The sequence below is a fragment of the Cherax quadricarinatus genome, chromosome 35 (assembly GCF_038502225.1).
Source record: "Cherax quadricarinatus isolate ZL_2023a chromosome 35, ASM3850222v1, whole genome shotgun sequence".
NCBI lineage: Eukaryota > Metazoa > Arthropoda > Malacostraca > Decapoda > Parastacidae > Cherax > Cherax quadricarinatus.
The window spans coordinates 32,740,622-32,766,284 of NC_091326.1; the positions used below are offsets into that span (position 1 = coordinate 32,740,622).

Consider the following 25,663-nt stretch of genomic DNA (forward strand, 5'->3'; position numbering starts at 1 on the left):
CATCAGTAAGGTGTCCTTCCTCCATCAGTAAGGTGCCCTTCTTCTATCAGTAAGGTACCCTTCCTCCATCAGTAAGGTACCCTTCCTCCAGTAAGGTGCCCTTCCTCCATGAGTAAGGTGCCCTTCCTCCATGAGTAAGGTGCCCTTCCTCCATGAGTAAGGTGCCCATCCTCCATCAGTAAGGTGCCCTTCATCCATCAGTAAGGTGCCCTTCTTCCATCAGTAAGGTGCCCTTTCTCCATCAGTAAGGTGCCCTTCCTCCAGTAGGGTGCCCTTCCTCCATCAGTAAGGTGCCCTTCTTCCATCAGTAAGGTGCCCTTCTTCCATCAGTAAGGTGCCCTTCTTCCATCAGTAAGGTGCCCTTCTTCCATCAGTAAGGTGCCCTTCTTCCATCAGTAAGGTGCCCTTCTTCCATCAGTAAGGTGCCCTTCTTCCATCAGTAAGGTGCCCTTCCTCCATCAGCAAGGTGCCCTTCCTCCAACAGTAAGGTACCCTTCCTCCATCAGTAAGGTGCCCTTCCTCCATGAGTAAGGTGCCCTTCCTCCATGAGTAAGGTGCCCTTCCTCCATGAGTAAGGTGCCCTTCCTCCATGAGTAAGGTGCCCTTCCTCCATGAGTAAGGTGCCCTTCCTCCATGAGTAAGGTGCCCTTCCTCCATGAGTAAGGTGCCCTTCCTCCATGAGTAAGGTGCCCTTCCTCCATGAGTAAGGTGCCCTTCCTCCATGAGTAAGGTGCCCTTCCTCCATGAGTAAGGTGCCCTTCCTCCATGAGTAAGGTGCCCTTCCTCCATCAGTAAGGTGCCCTTCATCCATCAGTAAGGTGCCCTTCTTCCATCAGTAAGGTGCCCTTTCTCCATCAGTAAGGTGCCCTTCCTCCAGTAGGGTGCCCTTCTTCCATCAGTAAGGTGCCCTTCTTCCATCAGTAAGGTGCCCTTCTTCCATCAGTAAGGTGCCCTTCTTCCATCAGTAAGGTGCCCTTCTTCCATCAGTAAGGTGCCCTTCTTCCATCAGTAAGGTGCCCTTCTTCCATCAGTAAGGTGCCCTTCTTCCATCAGTAAGGTGCCCTTCTTCCATCAGTAATGTGCCCTTCTTCCATCAGTAAGGTGCCCTTCTTCCATCAGTAAGGTGCCCTTCCTCCATCAGTTAGGTGCCCTTCCTCCATCAGTAAGGTGCCCTTCCTCCAGTAGGGTGCCCTTCTTCCATCAGTAAGGTGCCCTTCTTCCATCAGTAAGGTGCCCTTCTTCCATCAGTAAGATGCCCTTCTTCCATCAGTAAGGTGCCCTTCCTCCATCAGCAAGGTGCCCTTCCTCCAACAGTAAGGTACCCTTCCTCCATCAGTAAGGTACCCTTCCTCCATGAGTAAGGTGCCCTTCCTCCATGAGTAAGGTGCCCTTCCTCCATCAGTAAGGTGCCCTTCCTCCATGAGTAAGGTGCCCTTCCTCCATGAGTAAGGTGCCCTTCCTCCATGAGTAAGGTGCCCTTCCTCCATGAGTAAGGTGCCCATCCTCCATCAGTACGGTGCCCTTCATCCATCAGTAAGGTGCCCTTCTTCCATCAGTAAGGTGCCCTTTCTCCATCAGTAAGGTGCCCTTTCTCCATCAGTAAGGTGCCCTTCCTCCATCAGTAAGGTGCCCTTCCTCCATCAGCAAGGTGCCCTTCCTCCAACAGTAAGGCACCCTTCCTCCATGAGTAAGGTACCCTTCCTCCATGAGTAAGGTGCCCTTCCTCCATGAGTAAGGTGCCCTTCCTCCATGAGTAAGGTGCCCTTCCTCCATGAGTAAGGTGCCCTTCCTCCATGAGTAAGGTGCCCTTCCTCCATGAGTAAGGTGCCCTTCCTCCATGAGTAAGGTGCCCTTCCTCCAGTAAGGTGCACTTCCTCCATCAGTAAGGTGCCCTTCCTCCATCAGTAAGGTGCCCTTCTTCCATCAGTAAGGTGCCCTTCTTCCATCAGTAAGGTGCCCTTCTTCCATCAGTAAGGTGCCCTTCTTCCATCAGTAAGGTGCCCTTCCTCCAGCAGGTGCCCTTCCTCCAGCAGGTGCCCTTCCTCCAGCAGGTGCCTTTCGTCCAATAAGAAGTATAAATAATAGAAGTCCTCAGGTTGTTTAACTCTATATATCCTTGGTTAGACCTCATTTAGACTAAGCTGCTCAGTTCTGGTCACCGTATTACAGAATGGATATAAATGCTCTGGAAAACGTGTTCAATCTGGAAAACGTACAGAAGAGGATGACAAAGATGATCCCATGTATCAGAAATTTTCCCTATGAGGATAGACTGAGGCCCTGAATCTGCACTCTCTTAAAAGGCGTGGAATTAAGGGGGATATGATTGAGGTGTATAAATGGAAAGCAAGAATAAATAACATGGATATAAATATCGTGCTAAGAATATCTAGCATAGGCAATACTCGCAGCAATGATTTTAATTTGGAAAAACTCAGATTCAGGAAGGATATAGGAAAGTACTGGTTTGGTAACAGAGTTGTGGATGAGTGGGACAAACTCCCGAGTACAGTTATAGAGGCTGAAACGTTGTGTAGTTTCGAAAATAGGTTAGATAAGCACATGAGTGAGTGTGAGTTAGACCTGACTAGCTTGTGCTACTAAGTCAGATGCAGTGTTCCTTAAGTGAATGTGACCTGACCTGACCTGACCCTTCCTTAGCTCTAACTCTCAGATACTCCTGACTTCATCCCATATATTTCTCCACATTCAAACTTCCCTACCCCCTTCAGCTTTCTCGCTTAGAACTAGGATATCCAACTTCTTTTTATTCATAACATTAGCTTACAATAACCTATTTCTTATGTGCACTACACCACGCACATTCAAACATCCCAGCTTTATCAAGTTTGTCCTGTTATTTTTAATAACTTATACAAGAGAAGGGGTTACTAAGTTATTGCTCCCGGCATTTGTAACCTCTGAGACACGCATGACTTAGAGGAAAGATTCCTTTCCACTGCCTCATGGGGATGAAACGAAATAAAAAGAACACAAACTATTTAGAAAAATAAGAGAAAATTCAGAAAGGTGTTTATACATATGCTAGTACATGTACAGTATGTACGGTATGTAGTGTGCTGAAGTGTAAGCAGAAGTAACAAGATGTACCTATTTTCTTTGTGTGTTTGAGACAGACGCCAGCATTCCTCCCATTGTGTAAGAGTTACAGGTTTCTACTTCACACGCATTTGACAGGACGGTAGTAGCTTCCTGGGTGGTTGCTGTCTACCAGCCTACTACCACAGGACGGTAGTAGCTCCCTGGGTGGTTGCTGTCTATCAGCCTACTACCACAGGGCTGTAGTAGCCCCTTGGGTGGTTACTATCTACCAACCTACTACCACAGGACGGTAGTAGCTCCCTGGGTGGTTGCTGGGTTAGGGCATTGGCTTAAGCCGGTAGGAGACTTGGACCTGCCTCGCATGGGCCAGTAGGCCTGCTGCAGTGTTCCTTCTTTTTTATGTTCTTAACTGTGTTAATCTGCAGTTCATTTTTAGCGACCAGAATAACAACTGAGATAGTTGGTTTTATGCATCTAGGTCAGAGGACTGTTTAAACTTACACCGTCTAATAACTCTTGTTCAGTTAGATCTTTTGGATTATGGAGGTATTCCCTCTTGTATGAATCTGTTAGATTTCCAGTCATGTACAACTTCTTCCATTCTTGTGTTTTTGAGAAGTTATTTAATAAGTATGTTTAATAATTATTTGTATTCCTGTGTGTTCGTCTTTTATTTTTGTTCAGTTTCGTGGATCCTGGTGTTTTGATGTAGCTGCGAGCACTCTAGGTCGACGACCTTATTTTCAAGAGTTTCCTGTAATGATCAAAGTCAACTATTTTCTTGAATCATGCTGTGTAGGTTACGCAATAAGATCTCGTTGCAATGTTCATGAACCTAGATGACTGTGGTAATACCTGGGAATTTAGATGAGTTTTGCGCAAAGCCATCGGATGGAGTCATCGTCTTTTAAGTTGGTCATATGTGGTAAGCTGGGGGGATGATGCTCCGTCTCCCCAGCATCTTGATGTTTCTCGAGGTGGTTCTCATGTGTTCCCCTCTGCCCAGAATACTGGTTTAGTTTGACTGGGGCAGTGTAATTTTTCGTCTGGCAGCGGGGCTGATGTTGGGTATGTAGGACAGTCCTCTTTTTTGGTCGTCCATTTTGTCAAGTTGGTAGATATTCAGTCAGTTTTGTCATTTTAAGTTGCTTCGTATGTGAGTGCAATAGTACTTAAGATTAGACAAGAATAGTACTGGCACTATACACAATGATGCTGACACTGTACATGGATGATGATGCTACTGCCACTGCACACACAAAAATGATGCTTACAATATCCACAGGTGCGTCATCTTCGTGGGATGAGTGAGAGCATCAAGAGACTGGTGGAGGCTGGCCTGGTGTTGGCTATCCAGAAAGACTCAAATGGCTTCCGCTGCTGCAGAATAACTTTACAAGATGGTCAACTTTACCTCCATGCTCTCGCAAACCAACAACTACCCACCCGCGCACACACTGTCGAGGTATTTTATTACACCATTGTTATTGTACCACCACACACTCCAGATACTTTATTACACTTACAACTTTGACAGTATACGCCCACCTACTACTACCAGCTGAGGTGGTTTGTGCATTTAAAGAGGATGGAACGAAATAAGATTACCAAGAGGGGTAACCGAAGGGGATGTAATCTAAGGAAAGGTTGGAGGGAGGGAAGGGGACGAAGGAGGTTTTGAGTGGTAGAGGATTTAGCATCCAGCAATTGAGTGTGGGCATGAGATGAGAGCTTGGTAACACGAAAGAATTCAGAGATGCTGGTTATTCGAACTTGTTCTGGATGTGGGTACAAGTAACGTGAATGTACTGAGGAGGAGAGGTAGTGATGTTGACATTGGAGAGAGATTTTAATTAATAAGAATAATTTTATTTCTGCAAGTACATGCACAAGGTATACAGTCCCAGCTGACGTCGATGACATACTACTATATAGAAAGCCGCTTGTTATGCAGAGCATTTCGTGCAAATTAGGTCAATTCGTTCCAATTAGCTCTGGAACTAATCTTGTCGCAAACCTTTGCACTTTCTCTAATTTCTTGACGTGCTTGATGAAGTGTGGGTTCCAAACAGGTGCTGCACACTCCAATATGGGCCTGACGTACACGGTGTACAGTGTCTTGAACGATTTCTTACAAAGGTATCGGAACGCTATTCTCAGGTTTGCCAGGCGCCCATATGCTGCAGCAGTTATCTGGTTTATGTGTGCTTCCGTATCTTAGTTCCCTGATAATCATGACTTTGCATTTGACGGGGTTAAATTCGAGAAGCCAGTTGCTGGACCAGGTGTCCAGCCTGTCCAGGTCTCTTTGAAGTCCTGCCTGATCCTCATCTGATTTACTTCTCCTCATTAACCTCACATCATCTGCGAACAGGGACACTTCAGAGTCTATTCCTTCCATCATTTCATTCACATATACCAAAAATAGCACTGGTCCTAGGACTGACCTCTGTGAGACCTCGTTCATCACAGGCGCCCACTGTGATACCGCATCACGTACCATGACTCGTCGCCTCCCTGTCAGGTATTTTCTGATCCATTGCAGCGCCCTTCCTGTTATATGCGCCTGATCCTCTAGCTCCTGCACCAGTCTCCTGTGAGGAACTGTGTGGGAGGCCATCCTGCAGTCCAAGAAGATGCAACCAACCCACTCCTCTCTCTCGTGTCTTACTTCTGTTACTTTATCATAAAACTCCAGAAGGTTTGTGACACAGGATTTGCCTTCCATAAATCCATGCTGGTTGGCGTTTATGCTCTTGTTCCGTTCCAGGTGCTCCACCACTCTCCTCCTGATAATCTTCTCCATTACTTTGCATACTATGCACATCAGTGACACTGGTCTATAGTTCAGTGCCTCTTTTCTGTCTCCTTTTTTAAATATGGGTACTACATTTGCAGTCTTCCATGCCTCAGGTAGTTGCTCAGTTTCAAGGGATGTATTGAAGATTGTGGTTAGTGGCACACACAGCATTTCTGCTCCTTCTCTAAGGACCCACGGGGAGATGTCTGGTCCCATTGCCTTTGAGGTATCAAGGTCCCTTAGCAGCTTCTTCACCTCCTCCTCAGTTGTGTGTATGTCAACTAACACTTGTTGGCTTCCCCTTCTGTTCTGTCCACCCAGAGGCCTTCCTGTCTCCACTGTAAATACTTCCTTAAATTTCTTGAGCTCCTCACATACCGCTTGATCACTTCTGGTGAGTTCCCCACCTTTTTTCCTCAGCCTTATCACCTGGTCTTTGACTGTTGTCTTCCTCTTAATGCGGCTATACAGCAGTTTTGGGTCAGACTTGGCTTTCGATGCTATGTCGTTTTCGTACTGTCGCTGGGCCTCCCTCATCTGTGTATACTCGTTTCTGGCTCTTCGACTAGTCTCTCTATTTTTTTGGGTCCTTTGCCTCCTGCATCTTTTTCATTCTCTGTTACATTTAGTTTTTGCCTCCCTACACCTTCGGGTAAACCAAGGACTCGCTTTGGTCTTTCCATTGTTTCTGTTGCCCTTGGGAACAAACCTTTCCTCTGCCTTCCTGCATTTTGTTGTTACATATTCCATGTCATTTACTGGCTCTCCTGCCAATTCTCTATCCCACTGAACCTCCTGCAGGAAGCTCCTCACACCTGTGAAGTCTCTCTTTTTATAGTTTGGCTTTTCCCATCCAACTCCTGTTACTCTACTTGTAATTCTACTATGTATTCAAAACACAGAACCAAGGGGCCTCGCGTATGTGATGTCCTCAAGGTCTGAACTGCTCAGGGTGAACACAAGGTCCAGTCTTGCTGGTTCACCCTCCCCCCTCTCTCTCTGGTAGTGTCCTCAACATGTTGATGCATAAGGTTTTGTGTGTGTGTGTTTGTGTGTGTGTGAATGAATGAATGTGAAAGTGAGTGTGAAAGTGTGAGAATGTGAGTGTGTGTGTTTGTGTGTGAGAGTGTGAGAATGAGTGTGTGTGTGAGAGAGTGCGTGAGAGTGTGTGAATGAGTGTGAATGAGAGTGTGTGAATGAGAGTGTGTGAATGAGAGTGTGTGAATGAGAGTGTGTGAATGAGTGTGTGTGGGAATGAGTGTGTACTCACCTAGTTGTACTCACCTAGTTGAGGTTGCGGGGGTCGAGTCCGAGCTCCTGGCCCCGCCTCTTCACTGATCGCTACTAGGTCACTCTCCCTGAGCCGTGAGCTTTATCGTACCTCTGCTTAAAGCTATGTGTGTGTGGGAATGAGTGTGTGTGTGGGAATGAGTGTGTGTGTGGGAATGAGTGTGTGTGTGGGAATGAGTGTGTGTGGGAATGAGTGTGTGTGGGAATGAGTGTGTGTGGGAATGAGTGTGTGTGGGAATGAGTGTGTGTGTGAATGAGTGTGTGTGTGTGAATGAGTGTGTGTGTGTGAATGAGTGTGTGTGTGTGAATGAGTGTGTGTGTGGGAATGAGTGTGTGTGTGGGAATGAGTGTGTGTGTGGGAATGAGTGTGTGTGGGAATGAGTGTGTGTGGGAATGAGTGTGTGTGGGAATTAATGTGTGTGGGAATGAGTGTGTGTGTGTGGGAATGAGTGTGTGTGTGTGGGAATGAGTGTGTGTGTGTGGGAATGAGTGTGTGTGTGGGAATGAGTGTGTGTGTGAGAATGAGTGTGTGTGTGGGAATGAGTGTGTGTGGGAATGAGTGTGTGTGTGGGAATGAGTGTGTGTGTGGGAATGAGTGTGTGTGTGGGAATGAGTGTGTGTGTGGGACTGAGTGTGTGTGTGTGTGTGTGTGTGTGTGGGAATGAGTGTGTGTGTGTGGGAATGAGTGTGTGTGTGTGGGAATGAGTGTGTGTGTGTGGGAATGAGTGTGTGTGTGTGGGAATGAGTGTGTGTGTGGGAATGTGTGTTTGTGTGGGAATGAGAGTGTGTGGGAATGAGAGTGTGTGGGGATGAGAGTGTGTGGGGATGAGAGTGTGTGGGGATGAGAGTGTGTGGGGATGAGAGTGTGTGGGGATGAGAGTGTGTGGGGATGAGAGTGTGTGGGGATGAGAGTGTGTGGGGATGAGAGTGTGTGGGGATGAGAGTGTGTGGGGATGAGAGTGTGTGGGGATGAGAGTGTGTGGGGATGAGAGTGTGTGGGGATGAGAGTGTGTGGGGATGAGAGTGTGTGGAAATGAGAGTGTGTGGGGATGAGAGTGTGTGGGGATGAGAGGGTGGGGAAATGAGTGTGTGGGGGAATGAGTGAGTGAGAGTGCGTGACGAAACCCTCGATGGACACCGGCGTGCCACCTTCTACCCCTTTTTATTTTTCACGACCCGCACAGCAATCTTTTCCTTCATAACATTCTGATTCCTCCTTGCTTACACACTTTCCAGTGCCTCCACACATTGACTTCAATGACCTTAATAGTCCATAGATTTTATCGCTTCTTATTACTGGCATACCTCTCTTTTGTGAATGACTTATTTACAATGGAATATTCGTGACCTTAGGAGTTAATAATTGGGTAGAGCTCCAGTTTTTCCCAGTATGTGTTGGGCTACAAGACCCCAAAATTCGTTCAGCTGTTATTTGTCCCATTTCAGGTTATGTGCTGTTACATTCTTCCGATCCCTTTCCTGATGAATCATTTCATGAGAGTGAGCTTCTTGTGCTCGTTGGTATACCGTATCAACAGGTCTTTGTTCGTTCTCTACTGCATTATACTACAGCCTGTATTTGCAAAGGTGGCATACAGTTTGCTCTCTCTCCTCTACCCGCCCATCTTGTTAGGTGGTTTTAACGCTCACCATCATCTTTGGGGAGGGTACCACTGTGAATCTCATGGTGATCAGTTGCAGACTCTTCTCATTTATCCTCATGTTTTAAATACGGGTGCTACCACCCATTTTGACTTTAGCACTCGGTCTCTCTCTTGCATTGATCTTTCTATCTGCTTATCAATTGCACTTGATTATGCTTGGTCAGTTCTCCCAGTTCCTATTCTTCTATGCATTTCTGACCGCTTTGTAGCCCCTGTTGGCAATTTGGACAAGCGAACTGGGACTTATCTTACCGCCTTTTGTGGGGACCCTTCTTCCTCCGTTGATTATTTGGTGCACCAGTTTTCGACCTTAATTTTGACTGCAGCATCAAGTTCTATTCCTTAAACATCAGGCAGACATTCTCAGACATGTGTGCATTGGTGGTCTCCTGCGTGTGCCCGTGCAGTGCATTTGAAACTTGCTGCGTGGGCCATTATCGAAATAATCGGACCTCAGATCATTCTATGTATTTTAAGCGGGGAAGGGCAGTCGCTCGCCATATCATACGGGATGCTAAACGTACTTGCTGGCAAGACTACGTGTCTACGATTACCTCGACTTTCCCTATGTGTGCGGTTTGCAAGGAGGTATGGAAGTTCTGTGGCAAGTATACTCCTGACCCCGCTCCCGTTTTGCGGGTTGCTGGTGTTAGTGTTGTGGAACCCCTTGAAGTTGCCACGGAAATCAGGTACTATTTTGTCAGTGTCTCACAAGGGCTTCATTTTTGTCCCTCATTTCTTGTGTCTTAAGTCTACGAAAGAGCAGTTGCCCTTGGATTTTTCCTCTATGACATAGACCCGTATAACGTACCTTTCACTCTCCTAGAGCTAGAGTCCACGCTTTCCACTTGCCAGTCATCGGCAGCTGAGCCTGATGATATTCATGTCAGTATGCTACAACTTATGCATTCTACAGCCCTTTTGTGTCTTTTCAATCTTACTTGGATGGGAGGGGTTCTCCATCAAAAATGGAAATCTACCATTGTCCTACCATTTTGCAAACCAGGCACCTCGGGGCTTGATACCTCTCACTATCGTCTCATTGCTCTGACCAGTGTAGTCTGTAAGGTGATGCAACGATTGGTGAATAGACTTTTGATATAGTATTTGGAGACTCTCAATAGTCTTTCTCCTCGCCAATATGGCTTTTGCAAAATCCGCTCTACTTTGGACCCCTTGCTCCACTTAGATACGCAAGTGCAAAATGCCTATGCTAACAAACACTCCGTCCTAACAGTCTTTGTTGATCTTGAGAAAGCATATGACACCACTTGGAGGTAAAACATTGTAGCTCAGGCCCACTCCTTAGGCCTCTGAGGTAAACTTGCAACCTTCCTTGTGGCTTTCTTATCTGACAGACATTTCCATGTCCATGTTGGCGCCTCACTTTCCTCAGACTTTGTTCAGGCCGAGGGAGTCCCACAAGGTTGTGTCCTTAGCACTACTCGTTTTTCTTTTGGCTCTAAATAACCTACCTTCCATTCTTCCATCGCATATTTGGTCGTCACTTTATGTGGAGGACTTCGATATAGCTTATTCAGGCGCTGACTGTCGCCTGGTAGCGGTTGACAGAGTTTCTCATTCGGCCACTTCTCATGGATTTAAATTTTCTAGTATGAAAACCCATTTCATTACCTTCACTAGACGTCCTCTTATCCCAGATATTCCATTGTATTTACACAGCTTACATTTTCCAGAATATGATAAGGTCAAGTTTCTTGGCCTTCTCTTCGATCGCTGGTTGACATGGAAACCTCACATTTCCTCTTTGAAGGAAGCTTGCCATGGTCGGCTGAATCTCCTTAAAATTCTTGTGCATCGTTCATGGAGAGCAGATCGCCGAACTCTCCTCCGTTTGCATTACTACTAGTCTTGTCCAAGCTGGATTATGGCGACCAAGTCTTATCTGCGGCTTCTACAACTCCCTCTAAGTTAGATCCCCTTCATCATCAGGGTCTACGTTTATGCCTTGGTGCCTTTCGTTCATCCCTTTTTGAAAGCCTTTTTGAAAGGCGATTTTTCCTTCCCTAGCTGATCGTCGTGATGCTCACTGTCTTCGTTACTTTGTCCGCTCTCATGACCTTCATGTTCCGTCTACGTATAGTTTATCTCAGACATTAGTAGAAGCCCATTATTTGTTAGGCGCTCCTGCTTACTTCAGTCATTTTCTGTCTTCACTCTGGTCTTCTCTCCAGTTGCCTCCCTTGTATGTTCATTTAGTGTCATTTTCTGTTGGGTCCCTGGGCACGATGTGCAGATCAATGAACAGGTGGATGCTGCTACATGGTCAGTGGTACATGATCTTATGGTTTCCTATAGAAAGATTATTTTAGTCATCGCCCTTCTTCGTGGCCGTTGGCAACAACGGTTGTCAGACATGCACCATAACAAATTGCACTCTATTAAACAACTTTTAGGTTTGTGGCCATCTTCTTATCAATGTTGCCGTACTCGGGAGACTGCGCTCTCCCGTCTCTACATCAGCCATACCCACCTTACCCATGGGTATCTCATGGAATGACACCCTGTTAGGTTTATCAGGTCCTTATTTCGGTTCTTCACTAGTGGATTGCCCGGTTTACCAGCGAGCTCGCAGGATTTATCTTCAACGCCACCGCCACCCTAGAGCTCTTATCTTATCTTCCCTTCTTGCAGACGGTCCTGCGTTAGATTTACGATCACTTTTTAACTTATTGTCAGCAACTGCTATACTGTACGAACTTTGACACACAACCCTTAGCATCCCTTCCAGCCCTTTTCTCCCTTCACCTCTGATCCCCTCTCCACCTAACTGTTTATAGCCCCAGCTCTATTTTCTGCCCTGCAGTGCTGCATGACCCATGTCGGTTTAGCGCTTGCTTTGATTATAATAATAATTACCCCATATACAGAAATTTTTTACTAGGGTCTCTCAAAGTTTAAGAGTTAAATACCATGGATTATTATTTACCACAGTTGACCAACAAATAAGCATTGATTATATTTTAAAATCCTGTTCTGCATAACTTATCGATAAAAGCTAGGCAATCCTAGCAGATTTTAAATCCAGGATGAGTTTTTTCTTTCTTAGATAAGTTCAGGAAGGCATCTGCTTCTAGCACAAGCCTCTTTTGTCCCCATTGAAAATTTACTTGGTCAGTGTATCCACCTTCTTAGAATATTTTCTTTAAAAGTTCCATATATTCAGCTGCCACTGTTCCATATATTCAGCTGCCACTGTTCTATATATTCAGCTGCCACTGTTTCATATATTCAGCTGCCACTGTTCCATATATTCAGCTGCCACTGTTCCATATACTCAGCTGCCACTGTTCCATATACTCAGCTGTCACTGTTCCATACATTCAGCTGTCACTGTTCCATATATTCAGCTGCCACTGTTCTATATATTCAGCTGCCACTGTTCCATATACTCAGCTGTCACTGTTCCATACATTCAGCTGTCACTGTTCCATATATTCAGCTGCCACTGTTCCATATATTCAGCTGCCACTGTTCCATATATTCAGCTGTCACTGTTCTATATATTCAGCTGCCACTGTTCCATATATTCAGCTGTCACTGTTCCATATATTCAGCTGCCACTGTTCCATATATTCAGCTGCCACTGTTCCATATATACAGCTGCCACTGTTCCATATATTCAGCTGCCACTGTTCCATATATTCAGCTGCCACTGTTCCATATATTCAGCTGCCACTGTTCCATATATTCAGCTGCCACTGTTCTATATATTCAGCTGCCACTGTTCCATATATTCAGCTGCCACTGTTCCATACATTCAGCTGCCACTGTTCCATATATTCAGCTGCCACTGTTCCATACATTCAGCTGCCACTGTTCCATATATTCAGCTGCCACTGTTCCATACATTCAGCTGCCACTGTTCCATATATTCAGCTGCCACTGTTCCATATATTCAGCTGCCACTGTTCCATACATTCAGCTGCCACTGTTCCATACATTCAGCTGCCACTGTTCCATATATTCAGCTGCCACTGTTCCATATATTCAGCTGCCACTGTTCCATATATTCAGCTGCCACTGTTCCATATATTCAGCTGCCACTGTTCCATACATTCAGCTGCCACTGTTCCATATATTCAGCTGTCACTGTTCCATATATTCAGCTGCCACTGTTCCATATATTCAGCTGCCACTGTTCCATATATTCAGCTGCCACTGTTCCATATATTCAGCTGCCACTGTTCCATATATTCAGCTGCCACTGTTCTATATATTCAGCTGCCACTGTTCCATACATTCAGCTGTCACTGTTCCATACATTCAGCTGCCACTGTTCCATATATTCAGCTGCCACTGTTCTATATATTCAGCTGCCACTGTTCCATATATTCAGCTGCCACTGTTCCATATATTCAGCTGCCACTGTTCCATATATTCAGCTGCCACTGTTCCATACATTCAGCTGTCACTGTTTCATACATTCAGCTGCCACTGTTCCATATATTCAGCTGCCACTGTTTTATATATTCAGCTGCCACTGTTCCATATATTCAGCTGTCACTGTTCCATATATTCAGCTGCCACTGTTCAATATATTAAGCTGCCACTGTTCCATATATTCAGCTGCCACTGTTCCATATATTCAGCTGCCACTGTTCCATATATTCAGCTGCCACTGTTCCATATATTCAGCTGCCACTGTTCCATATATTCAGCTGCCACTGTTCCATATATTCAGCTGCCACTGTTCCATATATTCAGCTGCCACTGTTCCATATATTCAGCTGTCACTGTTCCATATATTCAGCTGCCACTGTTCCATATATTCAGATGCCACTGTTCCATATATTCAGCTGCCACTGTTCCATATATTCAGCTGCCACTGTTCCATATATTCAGCTGCCACTGTTCCATATATTCAGCTGCCACTGTTCCATATATTCAGCTGCCACTGTTCCATATATTCAGCTGCCACTGTTCCATATATTCAGCTGCCACTGTTCCATATATTCAGCTACCACTGTTCCATATATTCAGCTGCCACTGTTCCATATGTTCAGCTGCCACTGTTCCATATGTTCAGCTGCCACTGTTCCATATATTCAGCTACCACTGTTCCATATATTCAGCTGTCACTGTTCCATATATTCAGCTGTCACTGTTCCATATATTCAGCTGTCACTGTTCCATATATTCAGCTGCCACTGTTCCATATATTCAGCTGCCACTGTTCCATATATTCAGCTGCCACTGTTCCATATATTCAGCTGCCACTGTTCCATATATTCAGCTACCACTGTTCCATATATTCAGCTACCACTGTTCCATATATTCAGCTGCCACTGTTCCATATATTCAGCTACCACTGTTCCATATATTCAGCTGCCACTGTTCCATATATTCAGCTGCCACTGTTCCATATATTCAGCTGCCACTGTTCCATATATTCAGCTACCACTGTTCCATATATTCAGCTGCCACTGTTCCATATATTCAGCTGCCACTGTTCCATATATTCAGCTGTCACTGTTCCATATATTCAGCTGCCACTGTTCCATATATTCAGCTGCCACTGTTCCATATATTCAGCTGCCACTGTTCCATATATTCAGCTGCCACTGTTCCATATATTCAGCTGTCACTGTTCCATATATTCAGCTGCCACTGTTCCATATATTCAGCTGCCACTGTTCCATATATTCAGCGGCCACTGTTCCATATATTCAGCGGCCACTGTTCCATATAATCAGCGGCCACTGTTCCATATATTCAGCGGCCACTGTTCCATATATTCAGCTGCCACTGTTCCATATATTCAGCTGCCACTGTTCCATATATTCAGCTGCCACTGTTCCATATATTCAGCTGTCACTGTTCCATATATTCAGCTGCCACTGTTCCATATATTCAGATGCCACTGTTCCATATATTCAGCTGCCACTGTTCCATATATTCAGCTGCCACTGTTCCATATATTCAGCTGCCACTGTTCCATATATTCAGCTGCCACTGTTCCATATATTCAGCTGCCACTGTTCCATATATTCAGCTGCCACTGTTCCATATATTTAGCTACCACTGTTCCATATATCCAGCTGCCACTGTTCCATATATTCAGCTACCACTGTTCCATATGTTCAGCTGCCACTGTTCCATATATTCAGCTACCACTGTTCCATATATTCAGCTGTCACTGTTCCATATATTCAGCTGTCACTGTTCCATATATTCAGCTGTCACTGTTCCATATATTCAGCTGCCACTGTTCCATATATTCAGCTGCCACTGTTCCATATATTCAGCTGCCACTGTTCCATATATTCAGCTGCCACTGTTCCATATATTCAGCTGCCACTGTTCCATATATTCAGCTGCCACTGTTCCATATATTCAGCTGCCACTGTTCCATATATTCAGCTACCACTGTTCCATATATTCAGCTACCACTGTTCCATATATTCAGCTGCCACTGTTCCATATATTCAGCTACCACATCTGTACTCGCCGCTTCGCTTATAATTTTAACATTATGTAATTAAACTCAATGTTTAAAGCGATCTGATCCACCAACACTTGAAGGTGAAGTTTCTCCTCACAAAGCTGAGTCAACTTTGTTCCTTTATTTTGTCTGTGCTTTATAAAACACCGAGTCAGGTCATCTGGTCCTGTTTTATATTACATTGAGTCAGGTCATCTCGTCCTGTTTTATGTTACATTGAGTCAGGTCATCTGGTCCTGTTTTATATTACATTGAGTCAGGTCATCTGGTCCTGTTTTATATTACATTGAGTCAGGTCATCTCGTCCTGTTTTGTATTACATTGGGTCAGGTCATCTCGTCCTGTTTTATGTTACATTGAGTCAGGTCATCTCGTCCTGTTTTATATTATATTGAGTCAGGTCATCTCGTCCTGTTTTATATTATATTGAGTCAGGTCATCTCGCCCTGTTTTATATTATATTGAGTCAGGTCATCTCGTCCTGTTTTATATTATATTGAGTCAGGTCATCTCGTCCTGTTTTATATTACATTGAGTCAGGTCATCTCGTCCTGTTTTATATTACATTGAGTCAGGTCATCTCGTCCTGTTTTATATTACATTGAGTCAGGTCCTGTTTTATATTATATTGAGTCAGGTCATCTCGTCCTGTTTTATATTACATTGAGTCAGGTCATCTCGTCCTGTTTTATATTACATTGAGTCAGGTCATCTCGCCCTGTTTTATATTATATTGAGTCAGGTCATCTCGTCCTGTTTTATATTACATTGAGTCAGGTCATCTCGTCCTGTTTTATATTATATTGAGTCAGGTCATCTCGTCCTGTTTTATATTACATTGAGTCAGGTCATCTCGTCCTGTTTTATATTATATTGAGTCAGGTCATCTCGTCCTGTTTTATATTATATTGAGTCAGGTCATCTCGTCCTGTTTTATATTACATTGAGTCAGGTCATCTCGTCCTGTTTTATATTATATTGAGTCAGGTCATCTCGTCCTGTTTTATATTACATTGAGTCAGGTCATCTCGCCCTGTTTTATATTATATTGAGTCAGGTCATCTCGTCCTGTTTTATATTATATTGAGTCAGGTCATCTCGTCCTGTTTTATATTATATTGAGTCAGGTCATCTCGTCCTGTTTTATATTACATTGAGTCAGGTCCTGTTTTATATTATATTGAGTCAGGTCATCTCGTCCTGTTTTATATTACATTGAGTCAGGTCATCTCGTCCTGTTTTATATTACATTGAGTCAGGTCCTGTTTTATATTACATTGAGTCAGGTCATCTCGTCCTGTTTTTGAGTCACTTCGCCCACTAACATAGTCAGTTACATCAACAAGCCTCTCTGTGCTGACACTGTTTCCACCTGAACTATTATTCCTCTTAATAATACATGTATAATATCGTTATTTACTACCAGTACAAGTACATGTACAAGTACATGTACAAGTACATGTACAAGTACAAGTACATGTACAAGTACATGTACAAGTACCAGTACATGTACCAGTACATGTACATGTTGATAAATTAGACACATGTGCAACTCTTGGGTATCTTTATTGAGGAAACGTTTCGCCACACAGTGGCTTCATCAGTCCAAACGTAGGAGAAACTTGAAGAACAGGAGGAGAATGAGGTAATCAGTCCCTCAACCTTGAGTCGATGTGTTCAGTCCATCAATCTTGAATAGAATACGGTATATGAGCGGAGAAGCAGCTTATAAACCGTATGGCAGGAGAGGTGCAACAGTCATAGGTCGTGTCACATTTGTTCAATGTGGAAGTAGGTCGTGCCCAAGAATTAGGCAAGCGAAGAATTCCTAAGTATTAAGATCCCAAGAAGTTGCAGTGTCTGACAGATTTGTAGATGAATTGGGCACGACCTACTTCCACATTGAACAAATGTGACACGACCTATGACTGCTGCACCTCTCCTGCCATACGGTTTATAAGCTGCTTCTCCGCTGATATGCCGTATTCTATTGAAGATTGATGGACTGAACACATCGACTCAAGGTTGAAGGACTGATTGCCTCATTCTCCTCCTGTTCTTCAAGTTTCTCCTACGTTTGGACTGATGAAGCCACTGTGTGGCGAAACGTTTCCTCAAAAAAGATACCCAAGAGTTGCACATGTGTCTAATTTATCAACATGTCGGTTCTCTGAACCATTCATCTACAAACATGTACATGTACAAGTACATGTACAAGTACATGTACAAGGTATAACACCATAGTTGACATCAATTACATACTGCTAAAAAAAAAAAACAGAGCATTTCGGGCAAATTAGGTCGGTTTTGCTCCAGGATGCGACCCACACCAGTCCACTAACTCCTTGGTTCCCATTTTACTGATGGGTGAACATAGACATCCGATGCAAACAAACACGCCCAATGTTTCTACCCTCCCTGGGAATCGAACACAGACCCTGGCTGTGTGAAGCAGCGAGGGTCATGCACACACTATCACCTACAACTGTACACTAATATAGACGTATGTAAAACATTACTTTATAAGTGTATATTCCACTCGTATTTTTGCGCACAATTTGAAAAAAACTCGGGTACATCAATTTTTATTAGCATTAAAAACTACCTTCTATTTAATAATTCACACTAAATCTGGCTATTCGAACTAGCACTGATGGTGACCTAACTAGCACTGATGGTGACCTAACTAGCACTGATGGTGACCTAACTAGCACTGATGGTGACCTAACTAGCACTGATGGTGACCTAACTAGCACTGATCGTGACCTAACTAGCACTGATGGTGACCTAACTAGCACTGATCGTGACCTAACTAGCACTGATCGTGACCTAACTAGCACTGATCGTGACCTAACTAGCACTGATGGTGACCTAACTAGCACTGATGGTGACCTAACTAGCACTGATGGTGACCTAACTAGCACTGATGGTGACCTAACTAGCACTGATGGTGACCTAACTAGCACTGATCGTGACCTAACTAGCATTGATGGTGACCTAACTAGCACTGATGGTGACCTAACTAGCACTGATGGTGACCTAACTAGCACTGGTGACCTAACTAGCACTGATCGTGACCTAACTAGCACTGATCGTGACCTAACTAGCACTGATCGTGACCTAACTAGCACTAATCGTGACCTAACTAGCACTGATCGTGACCTAACTAGCACTGATCGTGACCTAACTAGCACTGATGGTGACCTAACTAGCACTGATGGTGACCTAACAAGCACTGATGGTGACCTAACTAGCACTGATCGTGACCTAACTAGCACTGATGGTGACCTAACTAGCACTGATCGTGACCTAACTAGCACTGATGGTAACCTAACTAACACTGATCATGACCTAACTAGCACTGATCATGACCTAACTAGCACTGATAATGACCTAACTAGTACTGATCATGACCTAACTAGCACTGATGACCTAACTAGCACTGATCATGACCTAACTAGAACTGATCATGACCTAACTAGCACTGATCATGACCTAACTAGCACTGATGGTGACCTAACTAGCAGTGGTGACCTAACTAGCACTGATCGTGACCTAACTAGCACTGATCGTGACCTAACTAGCACTGATCATGACCTAACTAGCACTGATCATGACCTAACTAGCACTGATCATGACCTAACTAGCACTGATCATGACCTAACTAGCACTGATCGTGACCTAACTAGCACTGATCGTGACCTAACTAGCACTGATCGTGACCTAACTAGCACTGATCGTGACCTAACTAGCACTGATCGTGACCTAACTGGCACTGATCGTGACCTAACTGGCACTGATCGTGACCTAACTGGCACTGATCGTGACCTAACTGGCACTGATCGTGACCTAACTGGCACTGATCGTGACCTAACTAGCACTGATGGTGATCTAACTAGCAGTGATCGTGACCTAACTAGCACTGATCGTGACCTAACTAGCACTAATCGTGACCTAACTAGCACTGATCGTGACCTAACTAGCACTGATCGTGACCTAACTAGCACTGATGGTGACCTAACTAGCACTGATCATGACCTAACTAGCACTGATCGTGACCTAACTAGCACTGATCGTGACCTAACTAGCACTGATCGTGACCTAACTAGCACTGATCGTGACCTAACTAGCACTGATGGTGACCTAACTAGCACTGATCGTGACCTAACTAGCACTGATGGTAACCTAACACTGATCATGACCTAACTAGCACTGATCATGACCTAACTAGCACTGATAATGACCTAACTAGTACTGATCATGACCTAACTAGCACTGATGACCTAACTAGCACTGATCATGACCTAACTAGAACTGATCATGACCTAACTAGCACTGATCATGACCTAACTGGCACTGATCGTGACCTAACTAGCGTGATCACGACCTAACTAGCACTTGTCGTGACCTAACTAGCACTGATCATGACCTAACTAGCACTGATCGTGACCTAACTAGCAGTGATCATGACCTAACTAGCACTGATCGTGACCTAACTAGCACTGATCATGACATAACTAGCACTGATGGTGACCTAACTAGCAGTGGTGACCTAACTAGCACTGATCGTGACCTAACTAGCACTGATCGTGACCTAACTAGCACTGATGGTGATCTAACTAGCACTGATCATGACCTAACTAGCACTGATCGTGACCTAACTAGCACTGATCGTGACCTAACTAGCACTGATCGTGACCTAACTAGCACTGATCGTGACCTAACTAGCACTGATCGTGACCTAACTGGCACTGATCGTGACCTAACTGGCACTGATCGTGACCTAACTGGCACTGATCGTGACCTAACTGGCACTGATCGTGACCTAACTAGCACTGATGGTGATCTAACTAGCAGTGATCGTGACCTAACTAGCACTGATCGTGACCTAACTAGCACTAATCGTGACCTAACTAGCACTGATCGTGACCTAACTAGCACTGATCGTGACCTAACTAGCACTGATGGTGACCTAACTAGCACTGATCATGACCTAACTAGCACTGATCGTGACCTAACTAGCACTGATCGTGACCTAACTAGCACTGATCGTGACCTAACTAGCACTGATCGTGACCTAACTAGCACTGATGGTGACCTAACTAGCACTGATCGTGACCTAACTAGCACTGATGGTAACCTAACTAACACTGATCATGACCTAACTAGCACTGATCATGACCTAACTAGCACTGATAATGACCTAACTAGTACTGATCATGACCTAACTAGCACTGATGACCTAACTAGCACTGATCATGACCTAACTAGAACTGATCATGACCTAACTAGCACTGATCATGACCTAACTGGCACTGATCGTGACCTAACTAGCGTGATCACGACCTAACTAGCACTTGTCGTGACCTAACTAGCACTGATCATGACCTAACTAGCACTGATCGTGACCTAACTAGCAGTGATCATGACCTAACTAGCACTGATCGTGACCTAACTAGCACTGATCATGACATAACTAGCACTGATGGTGACCTAACTAGCAGTGGTGACCTAACTAGCACTGATCGTGACCTAACTAGCACTGATCGTGACCTAACTAGCACTGATCGTGACCTAACTAGCACTGATCGTGACCTAACTAGCACTGATCGTGACCTAACTAGCACTGATCGTGACCTAACTAGCACTGATCGTGACCTAACTGGCACTGATCGTGACCTAACTGGCACTGATCGTGACCTAACTGGCACTGATCGTGACCTAACTGGCACTGATCGTGACCTAACTGGCACTGATCGTGACCTAACTGGCACTGATCGTGACTTAACTGGCACTGATCGTGACCTATCTGGCACTGATGGTGATCTAACTAGCACTGATCGTGACCTAACTAGCACTGATCGTGACCTAACTAGCACTGATCGTGACCTAACTAGCACTGATCGTGACCTAACTAGCACTGATCGTGACCTAACTAGCACTGATGGTGACCTAACTAGCACTGATCGTGACCTAACTAGCACTGATGGTAACCTAACTAACACTGATCATGACCTAACTAGCACTGATCATGACCTAACTAGCACTGATAATGACCTAACTAGTACTGATCATGACCTAACTAGCACTGATGACCTAACTAGAACTGATCATGACCTAACTAGCACTGATCATGACCTAACTAGAACTGATCATGACCTAACTAGCACTGATCATGACCTAACTGGCACTGATCGTGACCTAACTAGCGTGATCACGACCTAACTAGCACTTGTCGTGACCTAACTAGCACTGATCATGACCTAACTAGCACTGATCGTGACCTAACTAGCACTGATCATGACCTAACTAGCACTGATCGTGACCTAACTAGCACTGATCATGACATAACTAGCACTGATGGTGACCTAACTAGCAGTGGTGACCTAACTAGCACTGATCGTGACCTAACTAGCACTGATCGTGACCTAACTAGCACTGATCGTGACCTAACTAGCACTGATCGTGACCTAACTAGCACTGATCGTGACCTAACTAGCACTGATCGTGACCTAACTGGCACTGATCGTGACTTAACTGGCACTGATCGTGACCTAACTGGCACTGATGGTGATCTAACTAGCACTGATCGTGACCTAACTAGCACTGATCATGACCTAACTAGCACTGATCGTGACCTAACTAGCACTGATCGTGACCTAACTAGCACTGATCGTGACCTAACTAGCACTGATCGTGACCTAACTGGCACTGATCGTGACCTAACTGGCACTGATCGTGACCTAACTGGCACTGATCGTGACCTAACTGGCACTGATCGTGACCTAACTGGCACTGATCGTGACCTAACTGGCACTGATCGTGACCTAACTGGCACTGATCGTGACCTAACTGGCACTGATGGTGATCTAACTAGCACTGATCGTGACCTAACTAGCACTGATCGTGACCTAACTAGCACTGATCGTGACCTAACTAGCACTGATCGTGACCTAACTAGCACTGATCGTGACCTAACTAGCACTGATGGTGACCTAACTGGCACTGATGGTGACCTAACTAGCACTGATGGTGACCTAACTAGCACTGATGGTGACCTAACTAGCACTGATGGTGACCTAGCACTGATGGTGACCTAACTAGCACTGATGGTGACCTAACTAGCACTGATCGTGACCTAACTAGCACTGATCGTGACCTAACTGCAATAACTAAATAATAGGAACATTATTATTAAAATATAATTCTTTATAAAATACAATAAACTTCTTAATATTTACATTAATAAAAAATTTCTGGGTAAAAATAATGGTGGAAGATTAATTATGTTATTTATATTAAAAATACAAAAGTAACATTATTTTCATAAGTTTGTAATATCGACTACTAATAACAGAGCGGCTAAAAGAGGTCAATATATCTGAAATGCGTAGGGAGACACTGGTCAGAGAAATAGCAAGCATCGAACTTAAGCTAAAGGAATCTTATGAGAGTCAGGAATCGCGGGAAGAACTAAAAGCCATAAATGAAATCGAAAGAAACCCAAAGTATTTCTTCTCCTATGCCAAATCAAAGTCGAGAACAACGTCCAGTATTGGGCCCCTACTTAAACAAGATGGGTCCTACACAGATGACAGCAAGGAAATGAGTGAGCTACTCAAGTCCCAATATGACTCAGTTTTTAGCAAGCCGCTAACCAGACTGAGAGTCGAAGATCAAAATTAATTTTTTATGAGAGCCACAAAATTTGGTTAACACAAGCCTATCTGATGTTATCCTGACGCCAAATGACTTCAAACAGGCGATAAATGACATGCCCATGCACTCTGCCCCAGGGCCAGACTCATGGAACTCTGTGTTCATCAAGAACTGCAAGAAGCCCCTATCACGAGCCTTTTCCATCCTATGGAGAGGGAGCATGGACACGGGGGTCGTCCCTCAGTTACTAAAAACAACAGACATAGCCCCACTCCACAAAGGGGGCAGTAAAGCAACAGCAAAGAACTACAGACCGATAGCACTAACATCCCATATCATAAAAATCTTTGAAAGGGTCCTAAGAAGCAAGATCACCACCCATCTAGAAACCCATTAGTTACACAACCCAGGGCAACATGGGTTTAGAACAGGTCGCTCCTGTCTGTCTCAACTATTGGATCACTACGACAAGGTCCCAAATGCACTAGAAGACAAGTGTGACCATGGCGTAATAGCGCACAAAATGCGTGCTAAAGGAATAACAGGAAAAGTCGGTCGATGGATCTATAATTTCCTCACTAACAGAACACAGAGAGTAGTCGTCAACAGAGTAAAGTCCGAGGCAGCTACGGTGAAAAGCTCTGTTCCACAAGGCACAGTACTCGCTCCCATCTTGTTCCTCATCCTCATATCTGACATAGACAAGGATGTAAGCCACAGCACCGTGTCTTCCTTTGCAGATGACACCCGAATCTGCATGACAGTGTCTTCCATTGCAGACACTGCAAGGCTCCAGGCAGACATCAACCAAATCTTTCAGTGGGCTGCAGAAAACAATATGAAGTTCAACGATGAGAAATTTCAATTACTCAGATATGGTAAACACGAGGAAATTAAATCTTCATCAGAGTACAAAACAAATTCTGGCCACAAAATAGAGCTAAACACCAATGTCAAAGACCTGGGAGTGATCATGTCGGAGGATCTCACCTTCAAGGACCATAACATTGTATCGATCGCATCTGCTAGAAAAATGACAGGATGGATAATGAGAACCTTCAGAACTAGGGAGGCCAAGCCCATGATGACACTCTTCAGGTCACTTGTTCTATCTAGGCTGGAATATTGCTGCACACTAACAGCACCTTTCAAGGCAGGTGAAATTGCTGACCTAGAAAATGTACAGAGAACGTTCACGGCGCGCATAACGGAGATAAAACACCTCAATTACTGGGAGCGCTTGAGGTTCCTGAACCTGTATTCCCTGGAACGCAGGAGGGAGAGATACATGATTATATACACCTGGAAAATCCTAGAGGGACTAGTACCGAACTTGCACACGAAAATCACTCGCTACGAAAGCAAAAGACTTGGCAGACGATGCAACATCCCCCCAATGAAAAGCAGGGGTGTCACTAGCACGTTAAGAGACCATACAATAAGTGTCAGGGGCCCGAGACTGTTCAACTGCCTCCCAGCATACATAAGGGGGATTACCAACAGACCCCTGGCAGTCTTCAAGCTGGCACTGGACAAGCACCTAAAGTCAGTTCCTGACCAGCCGGGCTGTGGCTCGTACGTTGGTTTGCGTGCAGCCAGCAGTAACAGCCTGGTTGATCAGGCTCTGATCCACCAGGAGGCCTGGTCACAGACCGGGCCGCGGGGGCGTTGACCCCCGGAACTCTCTCCAGGTAACTCCAGGTAAACTCCAGGTAATAATTTAATCCTATTGTTAAAATTAATAAATGTTTAATAAAGCATATAACTGTTATGTTGTGTTTACAATAAGGTCATCGGGTTATGTTGGGTAAGGTTTATTAGGTCAGGTTTGTTAGGTCAGGTTTGTTAGCTTAGGTCAGGTTTATTAGGTCAGGTTTGTTAGCTTAGGTCAGGTTTATTAGGCCAGGTTTGTTAGCTTAGGTCAGGTTTGTTAGGTCAGGTTTGTTAGCTTAGGTCAGGTTTATTAGGTCAGGTTTGTTAGCTTAAGTCAGGTTTATTAGCTTAGGTCAGGTTTGTTAGGTCAGGTTTGTTAGCTTAGGTCAGGTTTATTAGGTCAGGTTTGTTAGGTCAGGTTTGTTAGCTTAGGTCAGGTTTGTTAGCTTAGGTCAGGTTTGTTAGGTCAGGTTTGTTAGCTTAGGTCAGGTTTGTTAGCTTAGGTCAGGTTTGTTAGGTCAGGTTTGTTAGCTTAGGTCAGGTTTGATAGGTCAGGTATGTTAGCTTAGGTCAGGTTTGTTAGGTCAGGTTTGTTAGCTTAGGTCAGGTTTGTTAGGTCAGGTTTGTTAGCTTAGATCAGGTTTGTTAGCTTAGGTTAGGTTTGGTCAGGTTTGTTAGGTTTGGTCAGGTTTGTTAGGTTTGGTCAGGTTTGTTAGGTTAGGTCAGGTTTGTTAGCTTAGGTCAGGTTTGTTAGCTTAGGTCAGGTTTGTTAGCTTAGGTCAGGTTTGTTAGCTTAGGTCAGGTTTGTTAGCTTAGGTCAGGTTTGGTCAGGTTTGTTAGGTTTGGTCAGGTTTGTTAGCTTAGGTTAGGTCAGGTTCGTTAGGTTTATTAGGAAACAGGACAAGTGATTTCCGACGCGGGTCTTAGTCAGAAGACCCACAGCTGGAGCTTTTGGTCATCTGACCGAGACCTTCCACTGGCTTACCTGTCCACCCTCTTAAAACTATGCTCATTGTCATAATAATTTAGCTATATATTACGTAATAGTGATTTTTTTAATTAGAAATC

General features: G+C 44.5%; 1 protein-coding gene across 2 annotated transcripts in view; it reads left to right on the top strand.

Moving 5' to 3' along the window:
- LOC128695213 (uncharacterized) overlaps positions 1 to 25,663 on the top strand; it is a 91,535-nt gene that overhangs the window by 64,047 nt on the left and 1,825 nt on the right. For both annotated transcript variants that reach the window (XM_053785731.2, XM_070091493.1), the window contains one exon: positions 4,349 to 4,528. In XM_053785731.2, coding sequence (XP_053641706.2) covers positions 4,349 to 4,528 — 180 coding nt within the window. The remainder of the gene's footprint in view (positions 1 to 4,348; positions 4,529 to 25,663) is intronic.